Source organism: Lipomyces tetrasporus, assembly GCF_029532465.1.
Source record: "Lipomyces tetrasporus strain NRRL Y-64009 chromosome Unknown POJ06scaffold_13, whole genome shotgun sequence".
Lineage (NCBI taxonomy): Eukaryota > Fungi > Ascomycota > Lipomycetes > Lipomycetales > Lipomycetaceae > Lipomyces > Lipomyces tetrasporus.
Genome location: NW_026611608.1, coordinates 667,314 through 686,219, shown reverse-complemented (window position 1 = coordinate 686,219; position 18,906 = coordinate 667,314). Strand labels below are relative to the sequence as shown.

At 46.4% G+C, this 18,906-nt stretch overlaps 10 protein-coding genes across 10 annotated transcripts; 5 read left to right on the top strand and 5 right to left on the bottom strand.

The window, feature by feature from the left end:
* Nucleotides 1-261: 261 nt before the first annotated feature.
* On the bottom strand, nucleotides 262-1,478 carry POJ06DRAFT_45331 (14-3-3 domain-containing protein). The gene is made up of 3 exons (XM_056191060.1): nucleotides 1,248-1,478; nucleotides 885-1,191; nucleotides 262-833 (listed from the first exon to the last, which is right to left on the bottom strand). Exons 1-3 carry the CDS (start codon nucleotides 1,309-1,311, stop codon nucleotides 437-439), a joined length of 768 nt encoding a protein of 255 aa, XP_056040305.1. The 5' UTR covers nucleotides 1,312-1,478; the 3' UTR covers nucleotides 262-436.
* A 775-nt stretch (nucleotides 1,479-2,253) lies between these two features.
* On the top strand, nucleotides 2,254-3,448 carry POJ06DRAFT_45256 (mitochondrial ATPase inhibitor, IATP-domain-containing protein). The gene is made up of 4 exons (XM_056191057.1): nucleotides 2,254-2,800; nucleotides 3,030-3,059; nucleotides 3,122-3,210; nucleotides 3,264-3,448. Exons 1-4 carry the CDS (start codon nucleotides 2,672-2,674, stop codon nucleotides 3,283-3,285), a joined length of 270 nt encoding a protein of 89 aa, XP_056040304.1. The 5' UTR covers nucleotides 2,254-2,671; the 3' UTR covers nucleotides 3,286-3,448.
* POJ06DRAFT_45267 (uncharacterized protein) lies at nucleotides 3,130-5,155 on the bottom strand. Its single transcript, XM_056191058.1, has 2 exons — nucleotides 4,706-5,155; nucleotides 3,130-4,653 (listed from the first exon to the last, which is right to left on the bottom strand). Exons 1-2 carry the CDS (start codon nucleotides 5,056-5,058, stop codon nucleotides 3,612-3,614), a joined length of 1,395 nt encoding a protein of 464 aa, XP_056040303.1. The 5' UTR covers nucleotides 5,059-5,155; the 3' UTR covers nucleotides 3,130-3,611.
* A 163-nt stretch (nucleotides 5,156-5,318) lies between these two features.
* On the top strand, nucleotides 5,319-6,777 carry POJ06DRAFT_263569 (nucleophile aminohydrolase). The gene is made up of 6 exons (XM_056188901.1): nucleotides 5,319-5,441; nucleotides 5,504-5,563; nucleotides 5,733-5,819; nucleotides 5,888-5,991; nucleotides 6,048-6,207; nucleotides 6,269-6,777. The coding sequence occupies exons 1-6, from the start codon at nucleotides 5,439-5,441 to the stop codon at nucleotides 6,695-6,697; spliced, it is 843 nt and encodes a 280-aa protein (XP_056040302.1). The 5' UTR covers nucleotides 5,319-5,438; the 3' UTR covers nucleotides 6,698-6,777.
* A 707-nt stretch (nucleotides 6,778-7,484) lies between these two features.
* POJ06DRAFT_263564 (cleft lip and palate transmembrane protein 1-domain-containing protein) lies at nucleotides 7,485-10,078 on the top strand. Its single transcript, XM_056188900.1, has 9 exons — nucleotides 7,485-7,551; nucleotides 7,609-7,717; nucleotides 7,784-8,061; nucleotides 8,113-8,488; nucleotides 8,540-8,609; nucleotides 8,662-8,891; nucleotides 8,941-9,137; nucleotides 9,193-9,555; nucleotides 9,613-10,078. The coding sequence occupies exons 2-9, from the start codon at nucleotides 7,615-7,617 to the stop codon at nucleotides 9,853-9,855; spliced, it is 1,860 nt and encodes a 619-aa protein (XP_056040301.1). The 5' UTR covers nucleotides 7,485-7,551; nucleotides 7,609-7,614; the 3' UTR covers nucleotides 9,856-10,078.
* A 118-nt stretch (nucleotides 10,079-10,196) lies between these two features.
* POJ06DRAFT_229041 (histone-fold-containing protein) lies at nucleotides 10,197-11,264 on the top strand. Its single transcript, XM_056185772.1, has 3 exons — nucleotides 10,197-10,376; nucleotides 10,431-10,604; nucleotides 10,673-11,264. The coding sequence occupies exons 2-3, from the start codon at nucleotides 10,487-10,489 to the stop codon at nucleotides 11,029-11,031; spliced, it is 477 nt and encodes a 158-aa protein (XP_056040300.1). The 5' UTR covers nucleotides 10,197-10,376; nucleotides 10,431-10,486; the 3' UTR covers nucleotides 11,032-11,264.
* Nucleotides 11,265-11,559: 295 nt separating this feature from the next.
* Nucleotides 11,560-14,298, bottom strand: POJ06DRAFT_263557 (cohesin loading factor). Its single transcript, XM_056188899.1, has 10 exons — nucleotides 13,986-14,298; nucleotides 13,819-13,926; nucleotides 13,748-13,765; nucleotides 13,575-13,690; nucleotides 13,105-13,519; nucleotides 12,867-13,050; nucleotides 12,667-12,809; nucleotides 12,256-12,614; nucleotides 12,008-12,201; nucleotides 11,560-11,949 (listed from the first exon to the last, which is right to left on the bottom strand). The coding sequence occupies exons 1-10, from the start codon at nucleotides 14,217-14,219 to the stop codon at nucleotides 11,840-11,842; spliced, it is 1,881 nt and encodes a 626-aa protein (XP_056040299.1). The 5' UTR covers nucleotides 14,220-14,298; the 3' UTR covers nucleotides 11,560-11,839.
* A 150-nt stretch (nucleotides 14,299-14,448) lies between these two features.
* On the top strand, nucleotides 14,449-16,124 carry POJ06DRAFT_45134 (DASH complex subunit Ask1-domain-containing protein). Its single transcript, XM_056191055.1, has 2 exons — nucleotides 14,449-14,857; nucleotides 14,905-16,124. The coding sequence occupies exons 1-2, from the start codon at nucleotides 14,501-14,503 to the stop codon at nucleotides 15,979-15,981; spliced, it is 1,434 nt and encodes a 477-aa protein (XP_056040298.1). The 5' UTR covers nucleotides 14,449-14,500; the 3' UTR covers nucleotides 15,982-16,124.
* Nucleotides 16,124-17,268, bottom strand: POJ06DRAFT_45146 (uncharacterized protein). The gene is made up of 2 exons (XM_056191056.1): nucleotides 17,244-17,268; nucleotides 16,124-17,177 (listed from the first exon to the last, which is right to left on the bottom strand). Exon 2 carries the CDS (start codon nucleotides 16,906-16,908, stop codon nucleotides 16,267-16,269), a length of 642 nt encoding a protein of 213 aa, XP_056040297.1. The 5' UTR covers nucleotides 16,909-17,177; nucleotides 17,244-17,268; the 3' UTR covers nucleotides 16,124-16,266.
* POJ06DRAFT_203690 (transport protein Avl9-domain-containing protein) lies at nucleotides 16,990-18,761 on the bottom strand (the record flags this gene model as incomplete). Its single annotated transcript, XM_056185321.1, has 7 exons — nucleotides 16,990-17,177; nucleotides 17,249-17,413; nucleotides 17,474-17,594; nucleotides 17,648-17,928; nucleotides 17,980-18,475; nucleotides 18,532-18,631; nucleotides 18,688-18,761. The coding sequence occupies 7 exons, from the start codon at nucleotides 18,759-18,761 to the stop codon at nucleotides 16,990-16,992; spliced, it is 1,425 nt and encodes a 474-aa protein (XP_056040296.1).
* Between the last annotated feature and the right edge of the window lie 145 nt (nucleotides 18,762-18,906).

The window sequence follows — 18,906 nt, the reverse complement described above, 5'->3', positions numbered from 1 at the left end:
AGTTTAGCCTATAGTATTCGATACGCAAACATGCAGCTCATGACTGCAAACCCTATCCAATGCCAATATCGACCACGCCATCACTAATATACCGTACTATATATTGAGCCACTTATCGTTAACAAAGCTGATCAGTAGATACTACAAATAACCTGATAACCTGAGATCGATACACACTAACAAAGCGTACAATCACAAACTGCGAGCAGAAACATTGAAGAGGAGAAAACGAGTACAAAGGAAAAAAACAGAGAGTTAAATTATGATAATAAATCGGATAGTAACTGACATATATAATAGGACAAAACGTACAGAAACTCACGACTTCAGTAAGTAATCGAAAGGGAATTAAAATTCAAAATAAATATCGCACAAGCACATTTAAACCACGTGTAAGAACGAAACATCTATTCCGTTTACTGTATGACCTTTCAACTTACTCCTTTGCTTCCTCGGCTGGCGCAGCCTCACCTTCAGGCTCAGCTGGCGCAGCCTCGGACATGTCTGATGTCCACAGGGTCAAGTTGTCCCTCAGAAGCTGCATTATAAGAGTGGAGTCTTTGTAGCTCTCCTCACTGAGAGTGTCCAACTCGGCGATTGCATCGTCGAAGGCCTGCTTAGCCAAGTGGCAAGCACGGTCTGGTGAATTTAAGATTTCGTAGTAGAAAACTGAGAAGTTAAGAGCCAGTCCGAGTCGGATGGGATGGGTAGGTGGCAGGTCGGTGACGGCGACATCAGAAGCGGCCTTATAGGCCTCCAGCGAAGCGTCCGCGGCGTCCTTTCGCTTATCGCCAACAGCGAACTCGGCAAGGTAACGATGGTAATCTCCCTTCCTACACGTTGCGTTAGAATGGTACACGCAATATTAAGTATCGAATACTGACATCTTGTAGTAGAACACCTTTGACTCGCCTGTCTTGGCTGATGGGATCAGATGCTTGTCGAGAACATCTAAAATATCCTCGCAGATCTTAGCAAGCTCCTCCTCAACCTTCTGACGATATTCCTTGATCAGCGCAACCTGGAAGTCATTGCCCTTGCTCTCCTCCTTCTGCTCGATCGAGGAGACAATCCTCCACGACGCACGCCGCGCACCAATGACGTTCTTGTACGCGACGGACAATAAATTTCTTTCCTCGACACTCAGCTCCTCGTCAGCAGAGGCAACCTTCTTCATGTTCTCGACCATCTCTGCCGTGTATATTAGCGCTACCAGCATTTGCAGATCACCGACTTGACCTAATTACCCTCATAACGCTCAGCCTGCTCGGCGAGCTTAGCGAGATAAACCGAATCTTCTCGAGACGTCATAGTTCCTGTAAAGCAGTAGTCAGCATTTTGTCTCCCATCAAATGTGCGAAATTGTCCGTGACGCGTCCGTTCCAGCAAAGTCCGTTGATCAGGTCTGGTTACACCACTGCTTATGAATATGCATCATCTTGTAATTACCAACGTTAGAGAACTCTCTTCCCGTATATGACTGGATGCCACACTGAAATGTGGATATATAGCACGTGATCTACAGATGGCCTCTGCATGAGTCGTACCGCGTGAGATTCTCACTTTGATTGAAGCGGCCCACATTTTGTTCACCAATCTCTCACAGAGTATATGGCACTGACATGACAATAATAAATAAGCATTGATGCCAACGGGATCAAGTGATATTGTTGAGAACGGGCAGAAACTAAAGCGCGATGATTATTGCCCGCCCATCGTCACGGCCACAGGCTGCTCCAGAACGCGATCCCATTCACTTCATTCGCAAAATCCAATCATACAATCCAGGAACTACCAACTTAATCGCTGTATGGTGCCGTTGAAAGAACGGTGATAAATGGTGATGTGGGTTCGATTGTCCTCTGGAACGAACGCGTAATAAAACGGACAACACGAATCAATTTGTCACAGAACGCACCTTATGTTGCAATTACTGACAAACAGTTGTAAATCAACTAGAGAAACTGGACGGATTATAGTACAACGCGGGTGAACGTTCGGGCTCTGATTGATGGAAAGTAACGGGATGGACGAAACAGCCGGTAAGGGATGGGAGGCAATTGGAGAGGAAGTGAGGGCTGCGACAGACTGTGGACGAGGTGATGGGCAGTGGGAATGTGCCACGATGACGCAGTCACTAAATAGGGCGCCGCGCTACGTTTGATGCTTCATATGCATAGTGTCCACCGTATTTACGCCGTATAGCTCTTCGTTGAACCAGGAGGAAGCCGGGGTATATTTACGCGCCAGTGACACGGTCTTCGTATTTGTAGCGGACTACTGTGATTCGCAAAGGGACTGTTTAACAATAAAAATGAGTAGAAAGAGTATGGGCATCTATTGAGACCAGCTCTACACTTACAGATTCCATGGCGGCGTAATTGGTTTTTTTTTATGGACTCTCCAGTTATCTCTTGATTATTTTGTGCGGATCACGATCACTCACGATTTCACGAAGGCAGTGGGGGGAGCTCCGCATACATAGGGTAAACAACGGATCACAGCTCACAAGGTTCTGGCCTCCAAAATAAGGTGACTTTTGTATGCCTGTCACCGGGTAACCTCGGCCCAACCAACCAGCGACTACTCTTAGGCAAGGCAGTTCCGACTGTACTTCGCTATAACCTTGCGATCGGCGTTTTTGCATCGATATCCAACGTCTCACTCCACAATGTTGTCTTCCATCGCTCGCGTTGCGCTCCGCCGCTCTCCCGCTCGCCTTGCCTCCTTCCGATGCTACAGTGAGGGTGCTACAGGTGCTCCCCGTCCGGGTGGAGAGAAGTCGGCTGACACCTTCACCGTACGTGATTTTTGTCTCTTGTGGCCCTGCTACGGATCATTGCAATTAGAAGTCATCCATATATGGCGAGATTGCATATGACTGAGTGATTGGCTCGGAACTCGCAATATATTAGTTAGCGCGTGGGGTCCGGATCATTCGATGATGACGGGCCGAAGGATCTACCGGGATTCTCCGCACCGTAGTTTCGTTGATATTGTTTGCTAACATATTATCTTGCTTCATGTAGAAGCGTGAGAAAGCTCAGGAGGACCTTTATGTAAGATCTATGATCTTCTTGAACCATCGGTTGGAAAGGTTTAGGTTCTGACTCAACGTTAGGTCCGACAGGTCGAGGCCCAGAAGCTCAAGGCTCTCCGAGAAGCCTTGAAGAAGCAGCGAGAGCACCTAGATGATATTGAGGCTCACCTGTATGTTAAACAGCCCAAGTTATTTGGTTTCGTGAGTGCTAATGATTACGCAGTGACGAGTTGGAGAAGAAGTAAACATCATGGTATGCACAATTTAGTCCACGGAAATAGGAATACGTACGAGGTGTTAGGTTTTGGGAGGATCAAAACTTGACAATTATCATATTCATAGCCAATTTTGTACAATGGCGTTTCACACCTAACCAGTAATATATTTCCTTATTTTCAAGCAAGGATTGTGCCTTCAGGTAGTTTGCTTTTGGGTGCTCTGCCGTACGCAACAATATCCGAGTAACATTTTACCAATGGAAAACTCTTTGCGAAACTTAAACATTTGTTAACCAATTGCATCCTATACAACAAATCCAATTTTGTGACAAACAACGGCAATCGTTTATATTCTATTCAACTTCCATTTCCTGAACATTAGCCGCACCACTCTCTCTTACCACATCTAGGTCACTGCCCTGAATATTTCGCAGTCTCACACCTGCTCGCTTCTCGCTTAACAGCTCCATGATGTCTTCGTCGGTTACCTCGAACTCGCTATGGACCCACGACGGTTTGATACCGCCTCCACTAAGTCTTACAACTTCGCCCACATGCTTAGCTGATGGCATCAAAAGGACCGTAGTCCGTACTCGCGTAGCGATCGGTGATGGTGAACCTTGAATCATCATGACTTTTGTAGGCGCAACGATATCCGCATTGGCCAGAGCTGCCACGCCCAGAGGCGCTCCCGGTGTGGACAAATTATTCATGTGGAACGGATACACAGATTTCCGGTTGTCAACTTCGATCAAAACCCCTCTAGCGCTCTTTAGTTTCATGCTGAGATTACGATTATAATCACGCGTGAAGATAGTAGGCTTCAGATCACCGTGTGGCTTCAGCATGCGTCGGCTCACTTGCAGAGGGTTCTTCTTGTTCAAACCCGACTCTGGGCCTGAGAACGGACACATAATTATATCGACAAGCCATGCCTCCCCGGGTTCAGCAGCTGCCTCCGTGTCGATCATTTTCTTCAGGTCACCCTCATCGGGATCATCAGTCATGGCCTCTATGCTGATCGAGCCCCACGCGTAACCTTTGACATCTACTTCGTGAACCGTGTCCTGTCCAACCAGGAACCGCTTGACACGTCTCACAGCCGAACCAGGAACGACCTTAACTTGAAATGTTTTGGCTATTGACTCGACTAGATCGCGGATCCTCTCGCCGTTAACTGGCCGGTTGCCGTAGTATCCAGAAGGATTTTCATAACGGTACAGCACGGTTCCCAACAAAGACATAACCGCTTCCGTCGCCAAGTGTGTAGCGCAGATATCATCAGCAAGGATGCCAGTGGTCGGGGCAACCTGGTCAATAGGAGCGATGGTGGGCAAGGCAATCAAGGTATGGGAAACTAGCGATGTATATCCGTCGACATGTACTCCGAGTGATCTAGGCCAAATTTTAACGGAAATGTTCGCTGCCGGGCAAAATATTAACTTACATTTTCACTATGTCACCATTTGACAGAACATATGCTGTTTCTCTGTTAACAGGAGAGTATCCTTGCACGCAGTTATTGATATCGACTGTCGTGGGACCCGCAATGCCCTTCTCGTCGACATTCTTATAGATTTTGCTAGTCTCTTGCTCTATCAAAGAGTCGCCAGTGTGGCATATGTCGTACACATTCGTCATCCTCCGCTGTGCAATTTCTCTGACGAGATAGCTGAGCACTGACTGTGCTATTCGTCCAGCCGCGACATATTTTAATGAAATCGGCGAGTCGAGTGAAGTCAAGGCATTCTTTGTGTCAACTGTCTCTTCTCCGTCAACAACTATCTCTTGAAGAGACATATTCGGCTCAGATCCTAGACTATGTAGATACGACTGAAGTAGAACAAGCGGAAGTGTGCCGGAGAGATCGTGGCGGCTACGGCGTATTATTTCTGTGGCCCTCGGATTATTTTTTTTGTCACGGATAGTTCAGGGGTCGGGGGCTAGTTGGGCTGGGGTTTCGTAATAACAGAAGCGTTATGCGTCTGTGAAATTACAGACGTGTTTCCTGTGATCTCACACACAGAGTGCTATCCCTTTCGCATGGCTGACAGGTGTAAATCGACAGAGCTTCCACTAAGTCAATACACACCGTCCATATCGGCATACCATTCCATTCTCTTGGTTTAGATTATTTGCTTTGTAGTGAAGATCAGCTAGTTAACATAGCTTTATATGAAATGGTTAGTATTGGGAATGATGGAAATGCGAAATTACGAACTGATCATGCTGACTGCTGGGCCAGTTTCGAAACTCATATGACAATGACTCCATCACATATTCGCCCACGGGGCGGTTATTTCAGGTAACCTCCAGATTTTCAGAGAGTTTGTTTGGACGGCGGGAATGAGATGATGATTGCTGGATTTAATACGGGTTGTCGCATGGAACACCCGTCATCAAGTTCGATCATTTGAGATCCATCGAATTTGTCCGTAGCTGTGTGACCGATCCTATTAACAATTGATATACAGGTCGAATATGCATTAGAAGCTATCAAGCAGGGAAGCGCCGCGGTTGGATTAGTGAGCAAGACCCACGCCGTTATTGTCGCTCTTAAAGTAAGGACTGAATTATCCGGATTTGTCTTGATCTTATTGCAATTATATTCTAACATTTACAATTACAGAGAAGCGCCGAAGAGCTTGGATCATATCAGAAGAAAATTATTCGCATCGATGATCACTTGGGAATTGCGCTAGCTGGTCTTTCCCCTGATGCTAGAGTTTTGAGGTATGCATGTTTCATAATTAGATGCCTGCGTTCCATTACGTTAATCTTTGTTTAAGCAATTTTATGCGACAGCAGGCCATGTCATCAAGAATGATTTACGATAGACCAATTCCAGTTTCAAGAGTCGTCAGTGCGATTGGGGACAAGGCGCAACGAAACACTCAGATTTACGGCCGACGACCATATGGTGTCGGCTTGCTCGTTGCTGGATTTGATGTATGGACATTTTGCTAGAGGTGTCGCGTTTGCGTATGTGCATTCTGACTGGTCATCATAGGAGACTGGCCCTCACCTTTTCGAGTTCCAGCCTAGCGGAACGGTTTTGGAATACTTTGGAGCTGCCATCGGTGCACGATCGCAGTCAGCAAGAACCTATCTTGAGCGCAATTTCGAGGAATTCCATGAGGCGTCGTTGGAGGATCTCGTTCTTCACGGCTTGCGGGCCTTGAGGGACACTCTGGCCCAAGACAAGGAGTTGTTGGCGCAGAACACCAGCATAGGTGTTGTCGGACTTGACATGAAATTTACTCTGTATGATAATGACGATGCGCGAGAATGGCTGGAGAAGCTTGGGGATGTCGGCAGTACTAGAGGCCGACGACTGCCGGATGAGCCACAGCCAGAGGCGACGGAGGATGCTCCTGTCACTGATGCGCCTCCACCGGAGGAGACAGATACGGTGGAGCCTATTGAGACAGATGCTTAGGGCCCACTCATATGTATAGGTTGACATACCGCATTTTCATGTATTCGATATTAAATAAATAGCTATTGTATGCATTTTAAGCAAGTGGGAGCTAGAATTACGAGAACTAGTGTAGATATATTACAGAGTAGCCGGGACACGCGTGTGGAGATTATTGGCGAGACCTCGCCCGTGCCTGGAGATTGGGATCCTCACCATTATTCCTCTTTGGGACAGTGTACCTTGCCCTCGCAATACACCGTCCACACCAGAGCCACCGACTAAGCCGATTGCTATATCCTGTCCGCGACAAAATTCGTTCCGCATCAATTCTACAATAGACCAGTAGTCCTCGGCAGATAAATATGTGCTAGTTGACACATGTTCTGTGCGTTGTTCTACGGTCATGATCGCGCATGTTATGATACCAACATCTATCGTAGATGTGGGTACAATATGCGGACAGGTTAACGGAAAGATGCATATTTTATGCCAAAAGAGGAGTAGCGTCAAGAGCCCCAATGACTTTCACCCAACTATCATGACAATAAACAAACCTTAAACCACTTGAATCAGATTGCGACATGAAACAGAGACCTTGTGTGAATTATGAGAAGTAATATAACCAGCATTGCAAGTTGCAGATTGACATATGAAATTTAAAGGAATAAGGTATCAGTACCGAGTATGACCGGATAGACGGAGGTAAATACAACAATCCATGTTCATAATGGCAGTTGAAGTGGGTGGGTGGGACTAAGGGGCTCAAACCTATAGCCGCGTCTCGGGTAACGTTGGCGCTCTCTAAACTTCTCGGCTCTGTGATGAGACTCTCAGTCAGCGCTACTTCCAAATCCCATTCTACTTGAATAATTGTACAGACTTCTACTTTTACCAGATATTAAGATTTCATCGGACTTACTGTTATATAGTTAACAATGCCCCCAGCTGCTGCCGCCGGCCAAGAGGCTGAGCAGCCACGGCAGCGAATGAGCTGGATAAATACTATCCTAATGTTCCTCGCTGTCCAGTTCTTTGTTGGTGCGACTTACTTATCAATACTACTTACCTACTTTTAGAGGTACTAACAAGAATATTGTTATGCAGGCCAATTAACAAATAAATTCACACAAAAGTCTGTACCATCTCCAGAAACAGCCGCGGCTGGAACGAGCGAGAGCGGAGAACCTGTCCAGCTTGCTGTCGTACCTAACACTGTATATCCCTATTGGCCTACTGGAACCAAATACGACTTTCGGCTCTACATCACCGATAGTCGGATCTTCACCAGTTTCGATTTAGATCCAACTCTTGAGGGATACGATCTTAAATATGGAGATTCCGGTTACAGAATCACAAAGGATATTCTGTTCCCAACTACAGAGGTAAGTAATTGCGTTCTGGCCATAAGTCTTAATTGACTAAGCAACATGTAGGCAGTGAGAAACAACGGGTCCGTATCTGCTCATCTTTACGTTGCACAGTCCGGTGCCGAATTCAAACCGTCGTCTCCAGATTACGATCCCAAGAAAGCCTATGAGATGCATTTCCGCCTTTCTCACTATATGCCGCAGAAGAAAGAAGTGAAGACTAAGCATTTGCTGGGAGGCGACGGGGGGGAGACGAAAGAGGAAGGTAATGAAGATCCAGCCGGACCCCCACCTATCATGTCTTATTGGCACCCGAATATCACCATTGGTATGGTACCGTCGGACCAGTTGAACTACGTCGGGATGCCTCCGCCTACGAGGCAATGGGTACCTTTGGAATCTACTGGTCTTCGAGATTCTACAGGCCAGAATGGATGGTATTGTAAGTTAAACTGTTGCGACGTTAGTTTATAGTAATTAACTCTATTGCTAGACCCGATTGTGTTTAACCACCAGTTCTGGCAGCTCGCTTCTCAGATGACCGAGATCAATTCCACCGTCTCGTAAGCCATTCGTTAATGTACCCTAGGTTTGGTCAGCCCTAACGCAGCGTAGCTATCTTCCCATGAGTATTGAATTCGTGCCAGTCCCGTACTGGAAGTTCCAGATTATGGTGTCGATGGATGCAGGCCTCAAGCAGCAGGCACAGAGTATGGGTCAGAGTGGGGCAGGCGAACTGGAGGAAGTCAAGCGCGTTCTATTAGAGACCAATATTTGGCTCCTGGGCCTCACTGCCGCTGTGTCATTGCTGCATATGGTCTTTGAGATGCTGGCCTTCAAGAATGGTAAAATGACAGGCTGCTACGGATTTACTGTTACTCACGCTGCAATTAGATATTTCACACTGGAAGAACAAGAAAGACAATATCGGCGTTTCAGTGCGCACGATTATCGCCAATGTTGTGATGCAAACAATAATTTTCCTATATCTGATGGACAACAACGAGAATACCAGCTGGATGGTCATGTTCACACAGGGCAGTGGTATCTTGGTTGAGGCTTGGAAGATTACTACGGCCGTTGATATCAAGGTAGGCGGTAATTCGTTGTGAATATCAAGATATATATTTCTCACGATGCAACTAGATTGAGCCGTCCACCGGAGTCATTCCTTACAGCGTTGTGTTTAAAGATAAACATGTTCTCAGCGACACTGAGAAGAAAACTCAAGAATACGACCAAATTGCGTTCAAATACATGTACATTGCTGCCGTTCCACTCATAGGTGCCTACGCCGTCTACTCTCTTATTTACGATACTCATAAGTCATGGTACTCTTTCATCATCACCACTCTCGTCGGCTCGGTTTACGCTTATGGATTCTTGATGTTGGTTCCAAGTATCTACATTAATTACCGACTGAAGTCCGTGGCGCATATGCCGAGACGTGCGATGATCTACAAGTTCTTGAACACTTTCATCGACGATTTGTTTGCATTTGTGATTAAGGTGTGTTCGCGTATTCTTGAGAACTATGGAATTCGTCGCTGATTTACGACTGTCTAGATGCCCCTCCTCCACCGCTTGGCCACCCTAAGAGATGATGTTATCTTTTTCATCTACCTTTATCAGACCTGGCTATACCGTGTCGACCCAACACGTGTCAACGAGTTCGGCCAGGGTGGTGATGATGAGTCCGAAGCGGCAGAGGAGAAGAAGGAGATTGAAGTTACTAAGGATGTTCCGGCGGAGGCGTCGGTTACTTCTTCCGAGATCGTGGTTAAGTCCACTACTACTAAGCGGAAATGAGGTGTAGTGGTATGAAATCTGCGATTAAGGGATTGATAATATTGACATGGATGTCAGTGTAGAGTAGAAAAATGACTATAATTCCGATATATTTTTGGCTTCGCGTGTGCATCTTCTCCGTTCAAAATTTTTGTCTCATGATTATGCTCCATGTATGCGCTTATTACATTATATCTAGTTGTATTTATTCCGCACAATTTTGTACAAACTATTAGAGTCATGCTGAATATCGGCTCTATACAGGCCGGACATTCTTTAGGTGCGCCTTGAGGCCCTAACCCCAGAAGTCACGCTGGCAAGAAGTAAACAAACATGTCATCCCAAGCCGCAAGTAGGTTGAGCCCAGCCATCTCCTTCTATCGAGACGCCAGCATATTGGGCGCCAGACCAGCATTGGCGCAAATAGTCTCGAAGAAACTATTGCTCGAATATCTAGATCCGAATTTAGTTGGGTGTAGTAGACTGCTTTCAACCGAAATTTTTGGGTGCAATCTGATCGCTCCAACGCGTGAGAGACAGAGGTATGCTACATTTATTGATTGGTTTATTCTTATGCGGCTAATGACATTCTTTAGAGGACGAATGAATTAGCAATTAGAGAGTGTCGGAATCTATTGAAATAAAGTATAGTATGCCGCCGAGACGACAATCGGGAGGAGGTGCCCGTGGGAGGAAACAAGTAGCGAGTCCCGCAATTGCCAGGGCTTCAAAGACGATACCAGGAAAGCCACGGACGTTTACCGTACATCGTAAGTCCGTCTTGGTTTTAATGTCACAATTGTGCATTTTTGGTGCTGATCTGGGGGCATGAATATAGCCGGGGATCCAACACCTGTGAAGAAAGCACATAGATATAAGCCAGGGACCGTGGCGTTACGAGAAATTCGGAAGTATCAAAAAGGCACAGAGTTACTTATACAGAAGCTACCTTTTGCGCGGTTAGTGCGAGAAGTCGCGGCTGATTTTGTTTTGGGTGGTGACGGACGTGAAGGGCAGACTGGACTGCGGTTCCAATCGGTTGCAATTCTGGCACTGCAGGAGGCTGCAGAAGCGTATTTGGTTCACTTGTTCGAAGATACGAATTTGTGTGCAATACATGCGAAAAGAGTCACAATTATGCAGAAGGACATTCAATTGGCACGGCGGATAAGAGGTGCTTGGGGCGGACTAGGGTGATCGATCGGGTCATGTCTCCGTTATTTATTTGGGATTTACATGAAAATAGTAACTACTTAACCAGTTGTACTAGTGGGAAAGGGTGTTTTAGTGCGTTTTATGTTGTACACGAGTGACACTGTATAGTATTCGACCAATATCAAAAATTACTGGATATGATGAGCATTTGCACCTTGAGGATTTCTGTCTTCAAGAATCATTCGACAACGACGATGAAAATCTTGCTATACTTGAACGAACTAAAGATATTCTGGCAGCATTAGATAATTCTTATTAATCAACATCCATTCCGATCCAGAGCATGTGCCGTCGCCAAGTGGAGCAATGCTAAAGGCTAGCTAATTCTGGGCCATTTAACGACGTAAGTTGCACAAATCTATGGTCATGAGCAGCAACCCTAGTACAATACTTGTCTATGAGGGTCACTTGGTTGAGGCAAATTCAAATTGTAATGTCGCACTTATGCCATTTATGGCATTTATTTCTTTTATTATATTACGCCAACCAAACAATTGTGGTGCCAAAAACGCCTACTCTTCAGCCGTGTAAGGGGCGATGACCTTAATGTTGCATCCCCAATCGTGGACTTACTATGTAACCTGTCGCTGAATCTTACTTGGGAACCCTGCACTAGCGATCGATTGGATTTCTGGGTTTCGCTCATTATTTAGACTTTCATCATATACAGGATCTTGTTGGTATATTTGCTGAGCAACTAATAGTACAACTTGAGCAAATTAGCAGAACTAATGTACAGGATAGCCCTTCATCTCGTGGAATGCTCTACCAAGCATGACACAAGCCATCTCTAAAATGGTGGTTGCGAGTTTAAGAGATTATCCACTAGGTTGTAGATTTGTTTGTTCACGGAAGACTGTTTCTCGGCCATCAAATCCTTACCACTCTGCTGTAGCATATCTGAAGACTTTGTGTAAGATACCGTATCCAGTATTTACATCGTCATCGATCAACATACCTGCGGCCAAATTTCCCGAAACCCAGCACCATAAGACGTCTCTCGTTTTCTTCGCGCTTAAGAAGGCGCCCATAGCGGTGTTCTCTTTCTTTTCTTGTTCACTAAATATCGAGGCCCCTAAATGCATGATGATTGTTGTGAATTGTGAGTTTGCCAGATCTCTAGCGGCCGTCAGTAGGCCGACCACATTGTTCCTATCGGTATTAGTTTCATGGCCATATGACGCCAGAGACAGATACTCAGCATACTGCATATCAATACCAGACTGTGACCCGTCCACAGCACTGGCGAGAGCCCAAGCAAACTTGATCGCCTGGTTTGGTGAATTGGTAATCACTGGTCTCAACTGCGATCCCAGAATGGACGCTTGCTCAGGATTACTCATCACGTCGCCACGGTATATAATTATCATACCCAGCGATGCCATCATAGAGAGTTCAGAATGTTGAGGTTGGATTCTTCGTATTAAAGCATATGCTTCTAACGCACTCCGTAACTTGCCTGTCGCCTGGAAGTACAAGCCGCAGACGTATAGTATCAATGGATACATAGTCGTTACTGTTCCAGTGGGAACAGACTTGGCTGCATCGACCAATGCTTGTAGGCCCTATGAACTATGAGCTTCATGCAATATTTTTACGCTGTCATAGGCTTCGCACCTCTGAGGACCAGTCACCTCTAACGAATCTCTCAAGACAAGTATAGAACAGTGTATAGCACTTCGCCGTAGCATAGAAGTCGGCTCTATGTGCAGCCTGTGTAATAGTCATTAACGGTGCTTCGGGACTGTCGTTGCCGGCAACTGAAATATTGGTCAGGCACTCGTAATACACATTATACTAAGTCACAAAGTGCGCACTTTCTGTAGCAATGACGTGCAACCCTTCCGAGAAGTACTTGCTTGATTTCTTCTTGTCCCATGAGCTGTGTACAGAGACAATTCCAGAAATTAAATACGACATAACGTACACCTCCGGCTGCGACCACCACTTAAATTTTAAGGGAAGATATGTATTTCCGTCAGATCCCGAGGGCAAAAAGAGCTGATTTTTAAAGTTAGTCCGCGCGCATGCAACCATACATATGCAAGCACTCACGAAGAAAGTCCCGTCATCATTCCATCCTGTCCATCGACCTGATTGATCTTGAACTTGACCATCCAGGCAGTCGTGCACGGCTTTCAATTTCGCCTCCGACTTGGCGACATCTCCTAGCAAAATCGTAGTTATAGTCTCCAATATGAGGCGCATTACCACAAGCTGTGGAATGTATTGTCGCGAATAATCAGTTTCGCACTGTACGGCTTGGCTAATGCAGTCCCGCGCGTGAGACGGATTATTCTGCCGAATCGCTACAAGAGCTGATGTAAGGAACGCCATATACCGAAGCTCATTAGAAGAACACGAGTAGAGGGACTTCAGCGTGTTGGTTGCGCCCGTATAGTCGTCCGCAGAGAAGTATAAACTGACCGAAAGATATTGGAAAGTGTAGGACCAAGACGCAATTCCAATCCTGTAGGGAATATTAACTACCATTACTCACAGGCTGAATCCATACTGATACCCACGTATCTGCTTCTCGAAGACAAGATTTCAGCAATTTTTGTGCCGCCTTTAGGTTTTTAGTTGCCAGCATTCGTATCGACAAGTCGAGCATTGAAAATTTAAGATCATGGAAATTGTTCTAAGTCTGTTAGTAAGCATGGGCATGGACCCGCATCAAGTCGGGGCCCAGGCATACCCTTGCGGCTAATACAATCTAGCAAGTGCACGTCAGGAATAGTTGTTCACCATCAATTCGCAAGAACTTACTGCTTTGTTAAGTACTTCCTCAGCCGCACCAAATTCCTTGCTCTCAGTAAATATCGCCTCGCAGTACCGCAATGCTGCAATGCATTCAACGTATGGTTGTATGCGTTCCTATGTCGGCGGTTTTGTTATCCTTGTTCTCCTACAGTCAACCGACTACCTAAACAAACCTTCAAGACAACCTCCAAACACCGCGTGCCAGTCGCAATTAGTTTGTAATAGGCCATAACATCCTCCATAGACTTTAGCTTCGTGCTCTGACGATGTGCCTTGTCAAAGTATTCCTGAGCGGCCGGAAACATCACCAGGTGAATAGTTGAGTACGCGCTCGTCATTGGCAGTGGCGTTGTACTGTTTGGTTGCGGCATCTGATTATTCCAGACATGCGTATACGGATCCTGCATCGTACGATATGTACCGTGCGTGTCAACAGGATAATACACCGGAGTTTATTAGTGATTGCGCATTTGATGCCAGCTAAAGTTGCTCATCGCCGGAGATTACAACGCGTAACGCGTCCGACACACGCAGTTATATTGACCCTAACCCGACATTTTTGGTAGGCCAATGTCACGACGATTACGCCATATTGGTTACGAGTCCTAGGACCAGCCGTGTGAACTTCTGTTGAAGCGCGACACGACAACAAACACCGGTCGTTGGCCGTAACCAACTTCTAATATACATGGATCGCAAACCAACAATGTCTGCGTCCGCGTCTCGGATCAAGAATGGTGCTCCACGGCAGTCGATAGCGTACACTCGCGCGTCCGTGATTGGGCTTCCGTCGCAGATGCCAACACATGCCGCGACAACTGCTTCTCTTCGGGCACCACCAGCCGGTTCGTCAGCTACTCCGGTGGCCACAGCAGCGCCACGGACGTTAACCGAGGAATTGGAGAAGATTGAGCAGTCCATCACATTGACGTTACAAGAGATCGATCAGAATTTTAGCACATCGCATCGGATTATTACAAGCTCTATTTTGCCCATCGTCGAAGAATACGCGTTGCAGTCTCAGGCCGTGTGGCAGTCGTCAAAGGTACGTTCTAAACCGCCGCTACACAATTTAATATCTGATGCGTTCAGTTTTGGAAGGAGTTTTTTGAATCAAGCGCGAATGTTTCCCTTGCAGGCTACGAAGAGCTAAACGCTGAAGAAGAAACCGTGAATGACGTGGATCAAAGCCAGGCCACTGAATATTCTGCCACCATGGATTACGACTATAGCCATGCTGGCATGCAAACACCTCGTGAGGCCGCAAAATCTGCACAGGAGTCCCAACAAGCCGACGCTAGCATTGGAGTCACGGATGACATGGATGATTCATCGTTCGTCACATATGTCAACAATAAGTATAGTAACGTGAAGTCCAAGCGCGAAGAATCGCGCCAACAGGCATTTCCACTGAGCAAATATGAAGACGTGGAAGACGACATTGAAACAGAGCGGAGTATCGCTGGTACCGCTCAGTTTATGAAGTCGTTGAATCTCGATGATCAGTCGACCCCGCGAGTTGTTTTAGGCGATCGGTCGGATATCTTGAACGGTATTGATGAGCGTCAAACGACTAAGTCACAACCACATACCATGCAATGGGCCGATATGGTTTCGCCGTTTGAAGAAATGAGAAGTGAACTTAAAGCACGACACATCGGCTCATTTGAGAGTTCAACGTCCATTTCGTTACCGCAGGGTCTCCAGAATAACTACGACCGCGATGACCAATCACTAGAGCCTCCTCTTCCAACGACGCAGATTCAATCGTCAAGTTTTACAGAACCACGGACTCCAGGACGACAACATTTGTACCGACGACCAGAGAACTCCACGATCGACGAAGAGAGCGCGTCCATTCTACGAACGCCAGAGTCATCACCTTTCTCGCCATTCGTAGGCGCAAACCGACCACGATCATACGGTGGACAGCAGAGCGTGCTATTACACCGTGTCCTGGATAAGAAATGGGGCATTCAGGTTACTCCGAAGGGTCCGTCTCCTTCAAAGCGGGCACAACTGGCCCGACATGGCCGACAAGCGAGTGCGATGGCAACGCCGAAGAATGCGCCCATAAGTTACGCGTCAAGATTCTCCTCCTCGCCATTAGATTCTCCACCAGTGCCACATATTAATTCGACTATTTTCTCGTCACCAGAGCGTAGCTAATATGATTGGCTGTATATTATGATTGACTTTGGTAGTGTTTGTGGAGCGTCCATGGTGGATGTATACTATATGCCTTCACAGTTTTGTTTCACTTGAGGTCTTGGAGAGAGTGCAATACTATGACTTTTAGATTCGGACTCCAAACGTAAAACTTTTGCCCTCACCAACATGCAGAGAGCAACGCTATAAACCTAACAATAATTACAAGCACTTCGTATAAGCACGATAATCTACAGTCATATGCCATTCCTACACCAAATAGATATTCACAGGTCCGGTACTCGTCTACCGCCTCCGGTCGTCGTCAGCTTTCCACGGATTAATATCTTCAGAAGTTATTGTATAGCTATCAGTAAGGTCCATATCTTCATCTTCATCCTCGGACGACTCTTGTTTGTCTGGTGTACTCGCAGTTGTCTCGAGCTTTCCAGCACGTCCATCTGTCGGACGACCGAGGTCTGCTCTGTTGACGCTAGGTGATGGTTCCTCCGGTGTAACATCAAGTGTCGGTGACGATTTTCGTGATCCCGACCTGTGGCTTCCAAATGCTTGCCGCCGTTTATCCGAGGCCCAGCGACTCCAACCCGACAAGTACGAAGGGTCAGTCGAGACTGTAATATGCTGTATCCGCCTTGAGATCGCGGAGGTCGACGACGCCTCAGAACTCTGCGACGACGGCGACAGGGATCCTGGTTTATCGGTCTTCACAGCGGCGGATGGCGACGAAGCCTCCCCTGCCTGTGTTTGTCGTTGCGTCTGACGTCGTATCCGCTCCTTCTCTCGCATGTTCTCAATCTCTGCCCAGAAACTCCCGAACGCATTGGACACTCTTTGCGACCCTGTCGTGAATGTCTTCGCGATTGCTTCCCGCGCTGGAGCCAAATTCTGCATCTGCCTATTCTCGATTGTCAGCATCGTCCACGCCATAACCTTCCCCTCCCCCACTCCTAAATACACCAAAGATCCAAGGTTACAATCACTAGATAGAAGTGGAAAAGAGTTTACTAATTAAGTCAGAACGCACTGTGCGACTTTGCGCTGGACATCTTCCAGTGAGATGCCGCCGCTTGAAAGATGTCGCGGCTCGACGACATCGAATAGCTCTTCGTCGGTAAATTGTTGGAATATTCTGTAATTATTTGTTGACTTCCATTTTTCGACAAAATCCAAGTTGAAATCAACGGCTGGGTTTCCGTCTGTTAATTTGGTTAATATGAACGGACAAGGATTCAGCAATAAATACAAATTCGTAAACTAGTTACCATACCAATTTGTGGCAGTAACGCTTCCGGAGGTGGCGGCCCACCGTATTTGGTCAAAAATCCGTCATATTTGACTGACGCCAATAGTGCCATAAGATACTCTTCAAATTGCCATCGAATGTAATCTTCACTTCCATCGAAACTGACCGAGTCAAACCGCCCAGCGTCTTCTGCCTCTGTACCACATGTTAGAATAAACATGACTATTTCCCTAATACCGTGGATATTACCGTCTGGCCATGTCTCATTGACAGCATGGAATATTGAGTCAATCCACTTCCGATCGTACGAGGTTAGATGCAAAGGACCTTCCAAATTGGGGTCTAAAATCTCAACCGTGTTATCATCAACCTAAACCCTATAAGTCATGTCATGTCAAAATCCAGTACCGCTAGAACGCTTACGTTCACTATAATATCTGCGAACTTATGTTTCTGGGATAAAAGTAATGAGTTTGTACTGCCAATGAGATAAAACTTCGTTTCTTCCCGTGTTAGAGCTTCGAGCTGTTGGAGGGGAGTGTATGGATTAAACATGCCACCTTTGCCGAAGACCTGGAGCGGCAAGCCCATGAATGCCAGTAGTGACGTACGGTCGCTGCTTCTCAGGCTATTAGATTTCTTTAAAGTATACTCGTATGTATCGAGGATAGGAGACGCGGAATCATCGAGATGCTCGATGAGACCTGCGACCTAGTTAGCTCTCCAATCTCTTTCAGACCTTAAAAAGCGCATACCAGGGATCAGCGATACTAGGGAGAATTGACTCGAGCACAGCAATTCCGTATTTGACCCAAAGAATAAAATCTTCGACTCCAATAATAATGCCTTGAATAACACGAGAGTCTTCCACTTGAATCTATAGACCAATTCTCTCAACGTCATGCCATTGTATAAATCGACCTCTCCAATTCCGTAATGAAACAGCTGAACAAGGTTCTCGTATAAATTGTCGATAATTGTTCGATCTTCGAAATTGCCCTGCAAGAAGTACGCGCGAGTAACCACCGCCAATTTCTCGCGAATAGGGCCAAATATCGGCTTTCGGGCAACGACTACAACGGATTTTTGTACCGTAGATCGTGTTACGTCGGCCGATTTGTAGAGAAGCTCGGTCGTCCGTATTTGCCGGTTACAGGAGATGCCAAAGTAGGTCGTCGGCCGGTTGCCTTTCTCGGCCTCTGCTTCATCCGGCTCGTACAGCAGTGTGAAATATGAATAGTCCTCTTCGTGCTAGTCAATTGATATTAATGTTGTATTCTTTCTACAAAAGAACGGAATGGTATTACCGAGTGACTTCCATCCGGAAGACTCTGAAAAGGTAAGTTAGCCCAACGGGTCGAGAGATCTTTGCCATTCTCGCCTATCCAATATTCGACTTCCGGTCCACTATTTGTGCTCGATCAGTTGCCAGCACATTTCGAGTCTTTTCAAGTCCTACATACCGGGTATGATGGAATCCAACAACGCATACTCCGACGATGAGACCCTCCACTGATTGCTCCACTTCACTGTTCATTTTCGGATCATTGCAAGAATGAGAATTCTGGTTAACTTTGGCTGATGCTCACAAGCATGCACGGGAATACAGTCCCCAGGAGTAATGGCGAATCCAAGGCAATTATCACTCCGTATACTAACAATGGGAGTTCTTCTGCAAAGGC